At 35.8% G+C, this 20,388-nt stretch overlaps 1 protein-coding gene across 6 annotated transcripts in view; it reads right to left on the bottom strand.

Moving 5' to 3' along the window:
- G3BP2 (G3BP stress granule assembly factor 2) overlaps positions 1 to 18,066 on the bottom strand; it is a 61,839-nt gene extending 43,773 nt beyond the window's left edge. For 2 of the 6 annotated variants that reach the window (XM_087945843.1, XM_087945842.1), the window contains exons 1-6: positions 18,006 to 18,066; positions 17,101 to 17,219; positions 16,545 to 16,662; positions 13,012 to 13,127; positions 5,165 to 5,246; positions 3,432 to 3,605 (exon numbers count right to left, since the gene is read on the bottom strand). In XM_087945843.1, the coding sequence (XP_087801969.1) occupies positions 3,432 to 3,605; positions 5,165 to 5,246; positions 13,012 to 13,127; positions 16,545 to 16,662; positions 17,101 to 17,219 (609 nt within the window). In that variant the 5' untranslated portion in view covers positions 18,006 to 18,066. Of the gene's footprint in view, positions 1 to 3,431; positions 3,606 to 5,164; positions 5,247 to 13,011; positions 13,128 to 16,544; positions 16,663 to 17,100; positions 17,220 to 17,575; positions 17,756 to 18,005 lie in introns of all 6 variants that reach the window. The other 4 variants (XM_087945846.1, XM_087945845.1, XM_087945844.1 and 1 more) reach the window with 4 other exon arrangements.
- Between the last annotated feature and the right edge of the window lie 2,322 nt (positions 18,067 to 20,388).

Raw genomic sequence — 20,388 nt, 5'->3', positions numbered from 1 at the left:
AGTTTGCTGTGTTCTGCTTGATTGGTGTCTCTAATATCTTCTGTCTGTTTTTGGCTCTTTTTGTATCTTGATTGGCTGGCAGCATTGTGTTGCTTTAATGGAGGCCTTTAGTGCAGCTTGGCCCGGGTAAATGGACTGGCTATCATTAGTTAGGAAGCTGGGTTTCATCTGGGTGCCTGGTTGGGGTGTGTTTGAGCTGGAGGTATCAGGGGGATCTGTTTGTGCCCAGGTGTTTGCCTGGCTTGTGGTGTGGAGATTTTTTTGTTTGTGAGTGCAGGCTTCCAAATGATTGACAGCCTGGTGGAATCATCTCTTCTGTTCATGCTTTCTGGTCTTTTTTCAATCTCTATGGCTTCTCTGATGATTCTGTGATTAGGGTTTTCTATAGTGGCCAGGGTTTTGGTGCCATTGAAGTTGATGCTATGACCTGTGGCTTCCATGTGTTGGACTAGTGAGGAAGTGTGTTCCAGATTTTTGACTGCATTTTTGTGTTCATCCAGGCGGGTGCTTATTCTTCTATTGGTCTGTCCAATGTATGTGGCCGGGCATGATGCACAGGGGACTTCGTATATGCCTTGGTTTTCCAGGTCAATTTTATCTTTGGGGTTGCTAAGGATGGCTGCTATTTTTCTGTCTGTTTTGAAGGCAGTCCTGATGTGATGTCTGTGTAGTACCTTACTAATTTTGTCTGTAGTACCTCTTATGTAGGGCAGGACAGCTGTTCCACAGGTCTGTTCATCTTCTGGGTCTCTATTATGTTTCAGTGTGTTTTTGTGGATCAAGCTGGTGATTTTGCTTTTGTGGAAGCCGTTGGCTGTCAGTACTTTAGTCAGGGTGCATAGTTCAGTCTTAATGTGTGTCTTGTCTGCCAGGCGTTTGGTTCTGGTAATTAGTGTTTTAGCCACGGAGTTTATCTGTGCTGGGTGGTGGTGGGATTGGGCGTTGAGGTAGCGGTTGGTGTGGGTTTTCTTCTGGTATATGGTGTGTCCTAGTGTGCCATCTGTTTTTTTGTAGATTAGTACATCTAGGAATGGTAGTTGTTTGTTTGTTTCTGTTTCCATGGTGAACTTGATTTTGGGGTGTGCGCTGTTTAGGTGTGTTAGGAAATTGTTTAGGTTTTCTTGTCCATGGGGCCAAATCACGAATGTGTCATCGATGTATCTTAACCATAGTTTGGGTTTGAGGGTGGCATTGGCCAGGGCTCTGGATTCGAATTCTTCCATGAACAGGTTTGCAATGACAGGTGACAGTGGTGATCCCATGGGAGCTCCTTCTATTTGTTTGTATCTTTGTCCTTTGTATATGAAATATGTGTTGGTTAAGCAGTGTTCTGTTAGTTCCATGAGGTGTTTAGCTGGTTGGTATTTATTTTTGATGATTTCAAGGGTCTCTTTTATCGGGACTTGAGTGAATAGTGAAACCACGTCAAAACTTACAAGCAGATCTTCTTGCTCCACGTGTAGATCTTTGATCATTTCCAAGAAGTGGTATGAGTTTTTTACATGAGAAGCTGCTGTTTCAGCATGGGGCTGTAGCTCTTTTGCTAGGTGTTTAGCTAGGTTTTGTAGTGGTGCTCCTCTGGAGCTGACTATGGGTCTGAGAGGTATGCCTTCTTTGTGTATTTTTGGGAGGCCGTATAAAGTACTGACAGCCAACGGCTTCCACAAAAGCAAAATCACCAGCTTGATCCACAAAAACACACTGAAACATAATAGAGACCCAGAAGATGAACAGACCTGTGGAACAGCTGTCCTGCCCTACATAAGAGGTACTACAGACAAAATTAGTAAGGTACTACACAGACATCACATCAGGACTGCCTTCAAAACAGACAGAAAAATAGCAGCCATCCTTAGCAACCCCAAAGATAAAATTGACCTGGAAAACCAAGGCATATACGAAGTCCCCTGTGCATCATGCCCGGCCACATACATTGGACAGACCAATAGAAGAATAAGCACCCGCCTGGATGAACACAAAAATGCAGTCAAAAATCTGGAACACACTTCCTCACTAGTCCAACACATGGAAGCCACAGGTCATAGCATCAACTTCAATGGCACCAAAACCCTGGCCACTATAGAAAACCCTAATCACAGAATCATCAGAGAAGCCATAGAGATTGAAAAAGACCAGAAAGCATGAACAGAAGAGATGATTCCACCAGGCTGTCAATCATTTGGAAGCCTGCACTCACAAACAAAAAATCTCCACACCACAAGCCAGACAAACACCTGGGCACAAACAGATCCCCCTGATACCTCCAGCTCAAACACACCCCAACCAGGCACCCAGATGAAACCCAGCTTCCTAACTAATGATAGCCGTCCATTTACCCGAAGCCAAGCTGCACTAAAGGCCTCCATTAAAGCAACACAATGCTGCCAGCCAATCAAGATACAAAAAGAGCCAAAAAACAGACAGAAGATATTAGAGACACCAATCAAGCAGAACACAGCAAACTCCGAGACCAATAAACACAGACCAAGACTCCCAACCAATCAGGATGAAGAAAAAACCATTCTGGCACAGCAATAGGCTGCCCCAAATTCAAATCTGAAACTACTGTAAAAGTCTGACTCACAGACGGACACAATACAGAAGCCTGATGATGGCAGATGAGATTCTGCTGAAACGTTGCTACAACTTTAAAGAACTACAATGGCGTGGGAAAATACCCGAACCAAGCGAACACCATATATATATATATATATATATATATATATATATATATATATATATATATATATATATATACACACACACATACACACACATACATACACACACACACATATATATATTTATATATACACATACACACACACACACACACACATATATATATATATATATATATATATATATATATATATATATATATATATATATATATACATATACATATACATACACACACACACACACACACACACACACATATATATATTCTTAAGTTTTCGCAGGTACTTATATGTATGGTATTCAGCTTTGTTCGGATATTTTCCCACGTCATTATAGTTGTGCTTTTAAAGTTGTAGCAACGTTTTGGCAGAATCTCATCTGCCATCATCAGGCTTCTGTATTGTGTTCATCTGATGTGATTCTGCCGAAACGTTGCTACAACTTTAAAAGCACAACTAAAACGACGTGGGAAAATACCCGAACAAATGTTACATTCATATACTATTTAATTTTTTAATTAGTATAAAGACACAGTGGGGTACTGTGTTAAGTGCTAACAGTTTCTTCAAAATAACAAACAGCATGTAAATTAATCCAATTTGCAATCTCCTTATGTCAGAAATAGTTATTTGAACCATATCAATGGAAAAGTTTCATTCCAAACAAAGCTCTTCATAAGAAGGTAATCACCCTGTGCTTCCTGTCGAGCAATCTCTACTGCTTCCAACATTCAAAATATCACTTACTTCTGGAGCCAGCACAAAAGTTTGCATGAACTTTCTCATTGGTTGTCCATTGTTTGTCAACTCCCCCATGACTTGTACAACTACTCCATCATTCAGGGTTGCATGGGCATCAACATGGCGAATCTTAGTGCGGCACTCACTAAACTGCAGGGACATCACCTTTTTGTGAATGTCCTAAACACAAATACAGTAAAAAAAAAAAACCTAAGTAAAATTAACTTTCTACAACATATACTTTTATGTAGAAAAAAATAGCACTGAAAAACAATAGTTAGCTTTTCTTTTATTAGGCATTTTATAAATGTTCCTTTGTAGTTTTTGTGGTAAACTTTATTAAAATGTATTAGCCAGTTTGAAAATCAATGCTTTTAGGAAGTTTCTAGTGAATGCAAAGACATTTTCAAATATCATCTGCTAACAAGGCAGGTTCAGGCTCTATGTTAACATCCTTTTTTCTTCGGTACAGAGACATAATATAACTTGTGGTGGTAGAATAGATACTCCTCAATTAACAATCCTAATTAGCAGCAGCAACTCTGATGCTAAATAAAGGAGTAAGTAGTTAAGTGGCAAATCATATCACCACTTCTTTTCACTTGGAAAGAGGGAAGGCTACTCAGTTGCACATCTTCAGCTTAATAACTTTATTAAATGTTTAAGTAAGAAAGATAAAAACCTAACATAAATTAACAAGATGAGAAAAAGAGAGAAAAAAAGGAATGAATAAAGTCAAAAGTGCAGGAAAAAAGAAAAAATATAAAAAATTGCCTTCCTGTTTTCTTACACTTATAATAAACACAAACTTCTTACTCTATAATGACAACATAATTTTCATTTTTTTCCTATCATTTACTTTTTTAAAATTGTCAGTCCTATATATATTTTTTCTGTTTCATGCATAAAGTGCAGAAGGGGTTTTCAATTATCATTAATCAGTGTCTTTTTTCTAGTCAACATTGTCACATCTTCAGCTTTTGTTTGCCTCTTAACCACTCCCTGCCCTTTGGAATGGCTCAAGTGTCTACTCAAGTGTCTGCATGTACACATTGAAAGCAACAGAATCATGCTGACTATCTGGGGCTGGGCATGCTATGCAAACAGCTTACTCTCTTGAAATCTCTTTCTCTCCAATCTCTATGCTCTAAGAGGTGGGGAGAGGGAAGAGGAAAAAAAGCAAAAGTTGTAATCTCTCTTTTGTCTGAATCTTTCCTACTGCTTATAAAAACACACTGCTTTTGATGTCTAGAAGTCAGTCTGTTTTTTTTTTCAATCTCCAATCTCTTTGGTCTGCAAGGGGAAAAAAAGAAAAGTATACTAAATTATAATGGTAATCATATGACTGAGGGATGCTACAAAGGTCATAAATGGGCATAAATAAGCCTGAAGTTATTATTTAGCACCAGTACATCTTTGAACAGTTGCTGAATCAGTAAGTGGACACTATTTGAAAGTATTACAAGGAATGACAGTAGAAAGACAATAAATGGGAAGAATAAGCCAGCCCCCTCCCTCAAATCACATGCATTTAAGTGTTAGGAAGATGAATGGAGTGAGGAGACATGAAGAAAGGTGAGACAAAAGATGTTTTTCTCCTGACTTTAAAGGTACTAAGATTATTGTGAGCTTTAACAGAAACATGTAAATATAGCATTTGTTAATGCAGATAACTTTTAATTATCAAGAGTCATGTTTATTTGTAGTATCCAACTTCAAGTAGGATTTATAATACATACAGCTTGCCCATATACAGCTTCCAGTGGCTTGCCGTTGGCATCTAGTCCACCATGGACATAAGAAGAATTCCTGCCATAAAACCTTTAAAGAAATTAAACAGTATTTAAGATTATCATGTGGAAGCATATTCTAAAATATTTTCTTCTTGACAATTTCAAATGAAACATATTTTAAATGCTCTAAAATATTGCCTTTGAGAGGTAGATAAAAGGACCTTAATTAATTCATTCATCCATCCATATTACCCTGCATTTTCTATAGGATCTCAAAATAGCATACATAACACCCCGTGAGGTACACAGGGCCGAAGGTTCTGACAAGCCCAAATTCATCTAATAACTTTTTCATACTTTACCTAAACCTTAACCACCATGGCAAACTGACCCAGTAGATACAATTGATAACAACTCTTACAAGTAGTCCTTGTTTAATGTCAGTAATTGGATCGTAAATAAAGCAAAATGACTCATGATTACGTTGTCTCACAATGCAACAGTTCTAATTGCTCGTTAGGTAAATCCCAGAGTTGCATCATCCTATGGTCACATCATCAAAATCTGTGACCTATTGACTTCTACATTGACTTTGCTTGTTGGAAGCCAGAGGTAAAGATGCAAATTGTGTTCACATGTGATTCTGAACACTGAAATTGTCAGCTGATTTCAAAGTACCCTACTAGTGACCACATGACCACACAGATGCTGCTGCAATGGCCACAATTACAAAGAACAGTTGTAAGTCCCGAGACTTCCGGTTTGCAGGGCTTCAGCGGCAGGCAGGAATCCGCGATCGTGCGCAGTTTCTGCCTGGGCTCACCGCTGGAGCGCCCCGAGCCAGCAGGCTTCGGGGCTAAGCCACCCCGTAGAGGTGGTGAAGACGGGGAGACCCAGCAGGGTTGAGGGGAGCCACACATCTCCTCCTCAGCTGGCTAAACTCCCTTTCCTGAAGGCGGTAAGAGCGGCGGTCAGAAATGGCCACCTCAAAGAAGCACTCAGCTGGAAAAGAAAGTGCAGGAGGAAGTTAAGAAGTGAAAGTTTTTGGCTGACCGGGACAAAAAGTAACAACTAAGGTACCCTGGAATTTAAATTTTGCAAAAGATACATCACTCCCAAAGAAGAGTTGGAAGCAGCGAACAAAAGTGAAAAGGGAAAGTTTTTTTTTTCTTCACTCTCCTTCCTCACGCTGACAACAACAAGATCTGAATAAAGAAATCGGAAAAATCTGCTTTGGCATCAACAGGTAATTAAACTGGAAATATAATTAAATGCCAAAGGGACAATAAAGATTTCTGAACACTAAAAAATCCTTTTTTTTTTTTTTTTTTGCTATAAGTGGGAAGGGAGAGGAAAAGAATAAGGGCAGGACTTGGAAGGAGGAGACTGCTTGGAATTCAAAAGAATTTAAAGTTAAATCTTAACAAGACTTCTAAAGGATATATTTTAACTGGAACTTTGCAACTAAATAGTAACCCCAAGAAGAGAAAGTGAAAAAAGAAGAAAGTGTTAAAAGAAACAGCTTGTGTGTATTCGGATTGTTTGGTGACTTTGGGACTTTTGGAAATCATATTTGAATGACTAAAAACAATTGGGTGGTTGTTTAAAAAAAAAACACTCTACAATGGCATCACCTCTGGATGAACTGAATGAACTGGATGAACTGAAAATTGAATTTAAAAAAATATAAAGAAGAGGAACAAGAAGGGAAGGGCTCCTTTGGTTCCATTTTTCAATTCTTAGAAATGGCGATTGGTGTCTACAAGAAACAACAAGAAAAGACTGCGCAACAAGAAGATTGGGACAAAGAAGAAGCCATTTTTAATGAACAAGTAATTTTATCTGGGGAAGAAAAGGGAAAGGGGGGGGGAAGAGAATGGAGAATTTAAGACTTAAAAAAACAGCCAAAAAAGGAAAAAATAATGTGAAAAGGGGATATAATGTTGGAAAGCAACAGAAAAGGGGAATACAGAAGAGGGAAATGGAGGTGGAGAGACGGGGGGGGGGGGTAAAAAGGGGAGAGAAGAAAGAGAAGAAGGAAGGGAAGTTACAAAGGTCTGGAGCAAGATGTAAAGAAACAGGATTTATTTAGAGATAATGGATGAAAATTTAATTGAAAAAGGGATTCTGTAAAGGTACATAAGATGGTATTGTTATATTTGTAATAGAAATAATGTTAGCAAATTGGAAACAACATATGATTAAAAAGTGGAATAAAATAGTTAGTGTAATTTAGTGAAACTTTTGTGAACAAAATAAATGAAATGAAATAAATGAGAGAATTGAACTAGGAAGGAATGGGAACATTTTAACTACTCAATGTTTTATAAAATATAAGTGAAGTGGGAGGAAAGTAATTATGGAAACTTTATAAGTGTTTCCATAGAAGTATGATACTTATTTGAAAAGTAATGTATAAAATGTTCAAGATTTAAATGAATATTAATATTAATTATAGAATTGAATTGGTATGGATTGTTGTTTTAATTATGTTATATATTTATAATTTTTTTCTTTTTTAAAAAATACATTGTATAGTTTTAGAATGTACCAAGCAGAATCCGAATGGAAGTTATGTATTATATCAATTTTAGGGGAAAGATATAAAGGCGTCATACTCCAATCAGTGATCACAGGAGAAATTTTGCTTAATGAGAAAAGGTAATAGATAGCTGAAACAGGACAGACAAAGAATATAAGTATGATGATTTTAATTGAGATGAAATAAATAAAATAACATTAAGAAAGTTGAAAGAGGAGAGAAGTTATATAGAAAACATAGAATGGTAATAAGATATGGAATGGAATATAAAAATGAGCACGAAGAGATGTAACCGGGATCAGGCTGCTTTCAAAAAAGATGTTTTATGTTTTTATGTTCTATGTTTTATTTATGTTTGTTTTTAAAAATCAATAAAATTTTCAAAAAAAAAAAAAAAAAAGAACAGTTGTAAGTCCCCTTGTTCAACACTATCATAACTTAAACAGTCACTAAATAACCAATATCAGCACCAAAAGTATAGCAAATAAGTTTCTAAAAACACAGGACAAATACAAAAAGAAAACATCATTAAGCAATATGTCTGTTATCTCCTTTTAAGTTATATTCATAGTCTTAAGTGTAGTCTTATATGAAGATAAGCCAGAGTTCCACAGAAGAAACAATCCTGAGCTTGTTTTGAGGTTGCAATGGGAACACAGTGACTGACTGAAGATTATATACTCTTTCTATCTGGAATGGTAATCCTGTTTTACTGAGCACACAGGTTGGGGGCTGTGGGAGAACACATATGCAGTTTTGAGGGAGGAAGGGGACTATTGCCAAATCAGCCAGGTCACTCAAATCAACCTTAGTGAACAATAACATGGCACGTGTCATAGCCAGATCACATCTTGTCCTATCTTGCATAATCAATATGAATAACTAGTAGCCAAAATTGGCTGTCAATGAGAAGAGTAGAAATAGACAGAAATCCCTAATTTAGGGAAGCTATCTGTCTCATAATCTCATTCTCTGTAGTTAATTCACAAATCATGCAAAGACGTATTATGGTCTGTTTATTTATTTCTGATTTAAGGTCTTATACAAGTAGTCCTCCTTCTGACAACTGAACCAAAAATTTCTGTTGCTGAGACATTTGTTAAGTAAATTTTGCTCCATTTTATGACCTTCCTTGCCACAGTTTTTGAGTGAAATCACTGCAGGTGTTAAGTTAGTAATGTTATTATTAAATGAATCTGGCTTCCATTTACTTTGTTTGTCAGAAGATCACAAAAGAGGATCACATGACCTCAGGATGCTGCAACCATCATAAATATGGGTCAGTTACCAAGCATCTGAAGTTTGATCATGTGACCTGCAATGGTTGTAAGTATGGAAATGGTCATAATCAGTGGTGGGATTCAGCTGGTTTCCTGAAATCTGTCAGGACCCAATAATTTGAATTCGTCTAGATTAGATGAGTGTTTCTCTTATTTTAATAAGTAAGAAATTAATTTAATTTAATTTCTAGTCTGTCTTTTAGGGCTTTGTTTTTGGTAAGCTGGGATGTACAATATTTTCTTTTTGCAAGAAGACAGATGCAAAGAACAAATTAAGCAGTTCTGCTTTCTTTCTATTGTCTTGTTACTTCCCTGCCATTCCCCACCCCCCCATTAATAGACTGCTTGTTTCCTTGACTTTTTTCTTGTTTTTTATGTGAGAAAAAAAAGTCAAGAAAACAATCAGTTCAGTAATGGGAGAAGATGGCAAGGAAGTAACAGATAATAATATTGAAACGTCTCATTATTTTGATACTGTTTTCTTTACACTGATTTTCATTTTTCTGTTTTTTTCCTGTTATAAGCTGCCCAGAATAGTCTCTGGTTGACATGTGCGCAAATAAATTTAACAAATAAATGAATTAGAGAAGATTTCAAATGGTTTTGGCTGTCTCTTTTAGTTCTTAAGCAATCACTGAGTGATTATATATTTCTAGTGGCAGATATTCCACATAGTTATCTAAATCTACGTGGGATCAAATCTGAGATAGAATCATCTGATGCAGTAGAATTAATACACCTTTGCAATGAAGAAAATACATCAAACAAAATTGAGGCCACATCCTCTTATCCTCGTGTTTTTTAGATATGACAGGGTCAGACCTAGTTCATATGTTCATCTGCTTGCTTAATCCTAACATATGAAAATTGCCTCTCCCTGCCCCCAGATGAAGCCCTCTTACAAACCCCTCCCAAAAGAAGTTTTGCAGTTCTAAAAAAAAGGGATGAGTTTCTACCTAGTACATTTTGACAGTGTATGGTGATTTTCATATGCAATAGAAAGTTTAAGTCTACTTGTTTTATTCTGTCCTTTTATCAGCATGAAAGATAGGGGGAGAGGTGTTTTTTTTTTTTGCTGAGCAAGTTTGTGCATGACTCATGACTACCCTTGTTCTATGTGCAACAAAGTATATGAATGTAATTTATAATTAGGATGTAAATGCCAACAGTCAGAATTTTTTTCCACACACAGAAGAGGGCTTTGCTAGACAATGGTTCTGTCCTTTGCTTGTTCTTATTGTACTAAATAGAAACTGTCATTTTTTTTTAGTACTGCCAGAAGTTTTTTAAGTAAATCTGCAATTGAAAAATTAAGTATGAGGTGGAAGACACTCCATTTTCCTGCTTGTCCACAAAATTAGGTTTAGGCACAGACAAAAGATGTTCCAAAAGATGCAGTTGGGAAAAAAAGCATTATAGTAATCCTTTAATGAACTAATTTGAATTAATTTAATATTTTCTGCTAGAAAGTCTGGAGAAAGTAACCGAATGAAAGGGCTGTATATTGACTACACTATAAATTCAAGAAAAAGATTTCCCTTAGCAACTGGAATTTTAACGTAGTATTTGCCTTACTGTCTTTCTTCTTTTCCTAGATCACTCGTTTCTCTACTCAATGAAACCAATTTGAGCCACCAAGCTAAAAACTAGAAGGTTGTGAGTTATAGTTCTGCCTTCAGTACAAAGCCAGTTGGATGACTTTGGGTTAGTCACATTTTTGGTCCTATGAAGAAAACAATGGCAAACCATTTCTAAAAACCTCAGAAAAAGTAGGTGGATTTGCGTAAGTAGTTAGCACTAGTCTAAAATACTAGAAAGCAAACATTGTGTATGTATACAAATATACTGCTGAAGCAGTAATAAAGTCAATAATCGCATGTGATAATTTAAGTACTTTATTTTCTAACCTGGAATTTCTTATTTTACAACTTGTTGATTGGATTCCATTTTAATTTATCTCCAACTTTAGAAATTGGATACATCTTTTTTTCTCAATACCAGACAGATACTTGAATATTTAGTCTACGGTCTTTTAAAGCAGGTTTCTATGGAGATTGTCAATTATCCAGGTCATGGTTGTTCCAAAGGTGTTCTTTTTTTTTTTTATAAAAGGCAACTGGACTCTCTTGGTTTTTATTTTATTTTGAAACCAAAACCAAACCTTTAAAACAAGTTGTTTTATTTATTTACTCAACTTATATTCTGCCCATCTTACCTGGAGGTCAGATATGTGAACTTTGACTCCAATTATTGGACTAGTAATACTACCCTGAATGCTATGAGCCTTTTCTCCCGTGTGCTGGGAAGAACATGAAAGAGTATATTGTGGTTCCTTTTAAGTATACCCAAGTCAGTAGGCTCCTAAAAGCAAGATAGCCAACAGAACAAAACAGGTTCCTAGACACTACATGCAGGCAAGCCTTCACAGACTAGTACTCACTGCTCACCACTTTTCCATTCTTCCATACTGCTACTACACTTCTCCCTACTGCTCTTCCAACTACAACTCCTTGTGAGTTCTACTACTGGAGAAAAGTATTTCTTTCAAACTGAATCAGGCTACTTTATTTCTATGTACAAACCCACTTCCTTCCTTCTTTGATACACACCAACCCCGCCTGTCTCTCAGCCTAGCTTTTATAGTCAAGGGTTCCTGTGCTGACTGGGAAGAGGACTTAAAGAGGCAGGACAATAGCAGCAGAGGTGCTGCCCTCTCACAGATTAGGGGTGTGGTTTTATATGTACCTTAAAATGGTTGTTAAACAGTTTGGCACAAAAATCTTTACTCTTTATTAAATCTTTATTTAAAATTTTCTTTCTTCAATAATATTTATTTAAATTTAAATATAATTTTTGCTGTACTACTTTGTTTCTTTTTCTATGAGATTTTACTGAATCAAACCTTGATTTTATTCTTATTATGTGAGGCATTCTGAAAACTGTAGACTCTTGGCATTTTGAGAGACATTTTGGCATTTGAGAACCAGTTTGGTCTATTGATTAAGGCACCAGGCTAGAAATCAGTAGACTGTGAGTTCAAGTCCCAACTTACCATGAAAGCCAGCTGGGTGACCTGGGGCCAGTCATTCTCTCAGCCCAACACACCTCACAGGTTATTAGTTATGTTTATTTGTGAAAATAATAAAGCCAGGATACAAATAAACAAAATTTGGTGCTGAATTTCCTGTGTTGGAAATAGATGTAGTGTTCTCTCTATAAGATGCAACTTACAAATACAAATTTACAAATATACCAACTATGGATACCTTGTTATACACCTATTTCAAGTGAATTAGATACCTCAAATTATCATTAGGGAGAACTGAATGATTGAGCATGCTCTTCAACCCTCAGCTTGACTGCATTCTATAAAATTATAATATGATTAAGTAATAAGTTCAATGACATGTTAAACTCTAGCAATCATAACTAATAATAGTTGAAATTTAGGAGATCACAAGTCCCTGTCTTGTGCATTTACTTCCTTCAAGAAGTTTGCCAGGCACTTTTCTATCAATACAAAGCATGCATTTTAGCTTTGTCAAGCTCTTTACATGCTATTTCAATTTGCAACTATTTATGGCACTTTTATGATATGGCATTCACTTTGAATGTTTTTTTCATACATATATTTAAATTCTATTAAATTTCTAAGCTGTTCAGCTCTAAACAATTGTTTTATTTTTGTGAACCTCTTTAAACTTTTTGTGAACCTCTTTAAAAAAGTTTAAACTGTGTGACAGAGCAATATCTCTCCCACATAATTCCACTTTCTATAATTTGCTGATTAGTTTCCTATTCTTCTATCCACTCCAAAGAATAATACAGAAGATAAATTTGATGCAAATGTAAGAGTTAAAAATCTAAATTTAGATAATTTTTACATTTCTATAATTTATTGCAGAGGATTTTTCTTTATATTGTAAACAAAAATTTGGAACAGATATCATTTAGTCAAATTTAGCTACATAAAAATATTAATTTAAAAGATCTTTGGTCATTTAAAAGAAAAGACATTTAAAAGGAAGTACCTGTGTAAGAAATCTGGTGCTTTATTTAGCAGGGTATAGTACTGTCTCACAAACTCTTGCCCTACAAGCAGCGGACTTGGCTTCTCCATCACCATTTCTTTGGTAAACGTCAAAGGCTGCAACAGAGGAAGAATATCTATATAAGAAACATGCTTCAAAATAATTAGTTTTAAATTGAAAATATGTAAAACGTTTCAAAACAAAAGAGGAATGTCTTTTCTTTCAGGCTACAGCATGAAGACCTTAGTGACCAGTCAATAGCCTGTACATCTAATAATCCAATCCCATGCAAATCTCTTTGAATTTTATTTATTAAGTTTACACTTACCTTTCTACTAACAGCTGAAGGCAGCCTATACTGCAATACTCTTGTAGACTAGGTTGAAAAATATAGACCGAAGTTACCCAGTGGCTTTTTACGATCAAGAATAGATTTTGAATCTGGATTTGAATCAGACTTAGATGAAGGAATAGAAGGGGATCTCATCAAATTTGCAGGTAACACTAAGTTGGTAAGAATAACCGATACTCCAGAAGACAAGTTCAAGATCCAAAAAGATTTTGACAGACTTGAACAAGGAACCCTATCCAACAAAATGAAATTTAATGTGGAAAAAAGCAAGGTTTTACACTAAGGAAGAAAAAAAACCCCCAAAGGTACAAATGCAGGTTAGGTGGCACTGGCTCAAAAAGAGTAACTGTGAGAGGGATCTTGGAGTCCTAGTGTACAATCACGTGTACAATTAGTTAATATGATTACTTTCAACTCTATAGGAACATAATACTGTAGTCGAGTATTTCCTTGTCTTTGCAAATATGGCTCTTGCAACAAATATTTCAAAATTATGTTAACTAACGATTTGGTGATTTTGTTTTTTACATGGAATTTAAAGATTCAGGATTCTTAAACACTTCTGGTAAATGTTTATTAAAATCCCATTTGAATAGAATGCTACACATTTAACTTTTTTTCAATGGAATGAAATTAATAAGTAGAATCAAATAATATTTACAATGGAGTCACACAAGATTTTATATATTTGAACAGATGTTAGCATTTACAATAATTTTCATATTAAAAATCCAGAAGAGAAATTAATTCTTTCAGTTAATGCTCTACTATAGCATACTATACTACTGCAAAAAATTGCAATGTTTAAAAAATACAACACAAAACAGTAAAAGTGAAATAACTTTTTGCAATTGATTTACTGTGGTTCATGAAAGTTCAGAGAAGCTTTGCTGTAAAACTTCTAAAAGTTGTCAAGTTTGCATAAAGCTTAGCAGTTTGTGCTAAATAGATATTTGAAATTCTTTTTGTAATTCACCATATTTCAATTTGTGGAAGCTTTAGAATGACAGAAATGTTTACAAAATTATTTTAAACTACTGCAGTATTGTAGAATTTCAGACTGAAATGGGTTAAAAATATAATATAATCACTACATATGCAGAATTGCAAAGCTCTCAGGAGATATATTGTGCATGTCTGATTTGTGATGGGTCACATTGCATTTGTTTTGACCACTATATATCATACCAAAAGAAATAGAAACTACCCTGAGTATTTTTGACTTACATTTTCCCAAGAGGCATAGAAGTATTTCATTACAATTGTTTGAATGCCTCCTGAACAATATCTACAATTTATTATTTCCATTATCTTTAAATATTTGTATATTTCAATAATTCTGTAAAGTGCAACTGAAAATGGACATTGGGAACAAAATCCAGAACCTCAGAAGTCAACCCCTCCCCAATCCAAAATAACCTAAGAGCAACAAATAACACCAACAACAGAAAACACTTGATTTCATCACTGGAAATTAAAAAGTAATTTCTCATTCTGATTAATTATTCCAAGTATAGTACAATGTTAAGTTCCTGTGTAATAATCAATTATTTATATCTGTTTGAATTTATTAGTTACTCAAGTCCAGTGGAGTCTGTTTTACAAGAATAATGATCCCCAATAGATTTCAAATGTGATCTTTTTTCAAACTCATGAATCAATATATACTCCACTCATCTAAATTTCTTACTCACTTTCAAAACTAAATTTCTACTTGCAATGAATTGTTAGATGCTATAATAGTGTTCAAAACTATAGTCTAAATTTACTGTTTTTTAAGAATCTTAGTAAGAAAGAATAGACATATTTTATCATCTCCATTTTATAATTATAAAAACTGGTTGATTGCTATAGAGTGTAAGGAAAAATGTTAGTTTTGGGAAAAAAAAATTAAGAAATGCAAAATGAAACTGTCTAAAATAACTAAAAATGGCTCTGAAAATGGAAGAATTTGCATGTTTTTCTATTTTCTATTATATTTAGCTGCGACTAGAAAGTAAATGGAAGGTTGTATCATAGTCCCATTTCCAGAACTGCGCTCAAGATTGCAGTTGCAATAATGACCAAACAAAAAGAAGAGCTACATACACAAACACCATAAGAAAGGGATGCATATACTCCAAATTGAACTTATCCAGATATATTTCAAGGCTTGTAAAAGACATTGAATCCTTCTTTACCTATTATTAAAGAACATTCCTGGATTACTAGAGATGTTATCACTCTCAAATGAGATAGGGATTGTAAGAGATATATAAAGGGCAGATTTAGAGTAATCAATTATGAACAAGGCCAGATTAGATTAGATTAACTTGCTTTAAACTCTTAAGTGGAAGCCATTTGGACCTTTTAACGTGGTGGCACACTTTCTAGCTCTCAAAGACTATCAGCTTACAGAAGTGAAAATTACTGTACTCATGATCTTTATTATCTTTATGAAGTAACTAAATGCTGCACCCAACTGTTGCTATGTAAGCAGAACCAGCATATCAAATAATACTTGCAGAAAAATCCCCAAGAAAGAAACTTTGTAAACAGATGTTTGTCTCAACAGTAGTAAAAGCCACTAAATTTTTCTGAAATGCTCTGCAGGACGTGGACAATCTCAAGATGGAAACATCACATGTACCAAGAGACCAAGAAGACATCTGATAAAACTGACTTCCTAAAAGCAAAAGAAAATCAGAAACTCTTGCCCCAGAACCCTGTGGACATAATTGCCTATAACCATGCCAGTTTGAATGTGGAAGGGATCAACTAAACTATCTGAGAAAAATCATTTTCACTGGAGAAACTCACATTGTAATGTCTGCACAGTACACAAGGATTTTATTCCTTGATTCTATAAATCTTAAAATAAGTACACTTATTCAACTGAATACTGCATCAGTTCAATTAGTTCAGACCATAGCCAAAAGAATCTCAAACCATATCCCACTGAAGACCAGAAGCCTAGATTACTCCCTATATCCATTAACTACTACTGCTACAAAGATCAGTGATTGATCATTTACCTACAAAAAGTCTTGCTGCAGAAAAGCTACCTACCTACCTACCTGCTTAACTGCGTAAACTAAATTCTTCACTCTCCTAAAGGATATAGCAACCAGAAAGAAATTGTGATGATTGTTGTTTGAACTTCATACCCAGGAAAACTCTATTGGTAAATTCTATTACTTACTTTATATGTATTGCAAGTACCAGACAAAATTATGATCTTTTCAATATTGCTTTTTCTTGGCTCTCTACAATATTGGTCCTCCAGTAGATGTAGTAGAAAGATAATCCTTGTCCCAGAACTACACAGATACAAAGAAGAGTATGCAATACAGCATGTATGAGTTGTTGTCATGTAGCATTATTCCACAGAATATTACATGGAACTCCTATTCCACAGAATTTCTGTGTCTTTGCAGCGCATGGCAAGGAAGATGAAATATTGGAGAACTTTGCTGTATCATAGAAAAACTATGACAAAAGATGAGTGATAGTTCATTTTCTTACAGAATATTATATGTCATGCTACTAAGGATGATCCTCCTTCCTCCCTATGTACTTTACATAATGGCACTCAAGTTTCAAATTTTAAAGAGATGAAGTTGAACAAAAGAATACCTCATAAAATGCTTTCATTTGCAAATATGCAGCTAGGTCTATAAAGAGGAATGAGAAATGTTTCATTAATGTTCATCTCTTTTCAGTTACAGTGATTGTGTGGCATACTTGTGTTAATTTACCTTGTTTTTTCTTTTCTTTTGCCATGACTGCTGGAGAACCAAGCAAGCAAAATAGGTTTGTCCAATTCTGTTACTTGCCTGCTAAGGGTTTGTAGTGCTATAGTTGTATATATTTCCATCTCAGTGTAATAAAAATAAGAACAACCATTAGGAGACTTTTAAAAAAGAGCATTGTGGTTTCTATTATAATCACTCTTAATAAAATTTTAGACAAATTTAGGCCTTTCTGAATCTTCCAAATGTCATCTTATTAGGATTGTTTCTATTGCTCACTAAATTACTATATTTATAGAGGAAGAAAAACAGTATTCAAGAAATGTGTATTTCAGCATATAACACACCCAGGAAGCAACCCTAGCTGTGTAACCAGGAATATAAGCACACAATATCTCTTTCACCTGTGAAATTAGTTTGCATAGTGATCAGCAGCAATCAACCAGAAATAAATTCACACTATTACCCAATACTGATTTACCTTATAGGGCTGTTCTCCTTGATTAGAAGACTTGCATAATACAATTTAATAGAGGGTCTTCAAACGATCTGCGTATGCATGTATTCTTAGGCAACATACTCTGATGGCTTTCAAAGGCCAGCTCTAGATATTCTATAAGCTGTCTAAGGAGCTTTGAATTTCTATTTTCTCCTTTGTGATCTTTTTGTAGGAAAGAATAAAATAAGCCTTTCCTAAATTCCTTGGACCACGAAGTCGGCCTGCGTGCTATTGACAGCAGCTCTCTTCCCCCGCCCCCCGCACCCCCAACATCCCTGTTTTCCTTAACGTAAAGCGCCCCAGCGGAAAACCTGCTCTGATTTGTAGAGATAACATCCCGATACTCTCAAAGGAAAAGAAGTCTCCTCCTCCCGGGAAGGGCCTTCTCATCCTATCTTACTCCGTTACCCACCTAAACACTGTCTTCGAGCTCAGGGTCCGGTTCGCTCCCAGGCAAAGGCACGGGGAGGAGCGACTGATGCCGCGCGTCCCTCCTTCACGGTGATTCGGGGCGGAACCGGATGTCTCTAGCGCGCCCTCGGCAGGGAGGGAAGAGCACGCGGCGCGCGCAACCTTCACAAGCGGCCAGATGTGGGGGGAGTGGCGATTATAACCAGAGGCCGCTCCAGTGAGAGCAAAGGATACCAGAGTATTTTTAAGTTAATGGGGTAATAGCAGCTTTTAAGTTTGACCGGAAGTTCTGGTTCTCTCTCCCGCGCTTGCTTGTGTATCTATATATGAATTCCTTCCTCCGCTGTTTTCCAGAGACAAGAATTTCACTATTTCACCTGCAGGCAATCAGAGGAGCCTCCGAGCTATGATGGTCTTTGGGATTTTCTGAGATTCCCTTCTAAGAGATATTAAAAAAAAAAAAGGTCTGCAGACCTCACTTCCGGTTCCGATGAGGATTTTTCATATCTGGGAGGCAAAATGGAATTCTTGAAATCATAATTCTAATCTATTTAAAGACCTATTTTTGTAGTGCTCTGAAATGATCATATCCTGAAGTCTTGTAGCCCTACCCATTTTATTATCCAAATGCCTGAGGGAGAAAAAAACTCAAAATTGAATAATTTATAAATACAAAACAAAGATTATACCACAGCGTTTTAGAAGTGAAATTCATCAAATATTGCAATTTTATAAGTCCAATTATACTCAGTCATTTCAGAATAAATCAGTCAAGAAACAACTTTTTAAAAAAGAAATGGTAACAGTATTCAGGAAAACTATTACCTGCTGTTATTTTTCTAATCACCTATTTCAAAAGATTCTTCCATAGTTTAAGAAGCATAATTTTTTAAAGGTATAATATTCCCTAAAATGGTTCAGATTATAAGTGACTTTAATTTTATGGCATGGGTGAATTTACAGGTGTACCAGATGAGTTGTGAAGGAAACACAGGATGGAGTGGCTCACCCACCTAGAAGGGAAGTCTTTGACTCAGGGGTCTACCTGTTCATTGAATTGGGCCCAGGCAAAGACAGACATTGCATAACCATACTCTGTACTGCCCTTAGTCTATTTCGCTGAAGTGAAAAAGAAGTGTTGAGGACTCCAACAAGTGTTTGGTGGTGATATAACAGGGTGAGGGAGAAACATGGTGTTTTTGTGAAGCATCTTTGTGGAGGGTGGGTATAGATTGTTAGGAATATTTCCACTCCAACCCAAATCCTTCAGCAGCTTTGGAAAAATAAAAGCAACGAGAATGAGATTTGCTTCCCTTTCACTTCTTTTTCTATCAATAAATCTCTTGTTTACTGCCATCCATTAGATTTTTGCAGCTCTCCCACAATTTTATTGAGCACCAATTCAAGGGCTCATCTTCATATCCAACTGTTATTGACTCTTAACTTCTGATTGTGAGGATAAAAAGAGAACCAGGTGGACTCTCCACCTGCTGTTCAGAAAGCAACAGGCTGCCAGTTGTCTATGAATACAATAATTACTAATTGCTAGTAGTTGCTGATTCAGAATATGACCTTGGGAGAGTGCCAAGTCCAAAATCATATTTTAGTTAAAGAAAGCTGAGCGCTGGAGATGGAATAATACCTTAAGAGAAAGTAGCATTATATGGCTTTATCAGGCTATATCCAAACTGCTCAAGACTTGCCTCCTTGCTGCCTCCTTCCTGACTGTTCTTTCCCGTTTCCCCTGCTGCTTACCATGAGATGGGACTTAGTTGACTTCTGCAGAACTATTTGGTGCTCAAGCTACAAAATGTTTTAAATTCTCTTTCACCATTTCTGTTTCCAAAGTCTCCTGGCTAGCAAATTGTAGAAATAGAATAATAGAGGAAAGTAACTCCAATTTTTTCTTTATCTCTAAATAACCGGAACTTTCTGTATATCAATATTTATGCACTAATAAAGTTTCTCAAGTTTAACTACCATGTTTTCTGTGTGCACTATTCCAAGACATAGACAAGAACACCCACTAACTGCCACAAAATTGTTCTATTAGCCACTTTTAGAGGACATCTCAAGATGCAGTCTTTGTCTCACTGGCAGTCAATTACAGAGGCCACCAAAAATTGTATTTAGCTGTTCCAGTTTTAAAATATTTTGTCTTCTACACTGTAAAAGGCAGCTATTCTATTCAATTGTAATTGCTTTAAAATAACATTTTCTCCCTTTCCCTACAATTTATCTTTGCTTGTATCACAGACATTCATTTATCAGTTAATACACCATATTTTATTCCTTAACATTCTCACCTCTAGCCAATCATTTAAAGTTTTCTTCTTTCTCTGAACTCAAAATTTTCTTGCTTTACCAGACACATTTCTCAACTT

This window comes from Notechis scutatus, chromosome Z, assembly GCF_049901735.1.
Source record: "Notechis scutatus isolate UNSWTSFEM ecotype Mainland chromosome Z, rNotScu1.2, whole genome shotgun sequence".
Classification (NCBI taxonomy): Eukaryota; Metazoa; Chordata; class Lepidosauria; order Squamata; family Elapidae; genus Notechis; species Notechis scutatus.
The sequence above is the reverse complement of the archived record's forward strand: the minus strand, read 5'-3'. Positions and strand labels throughout refer to the sequence as shown.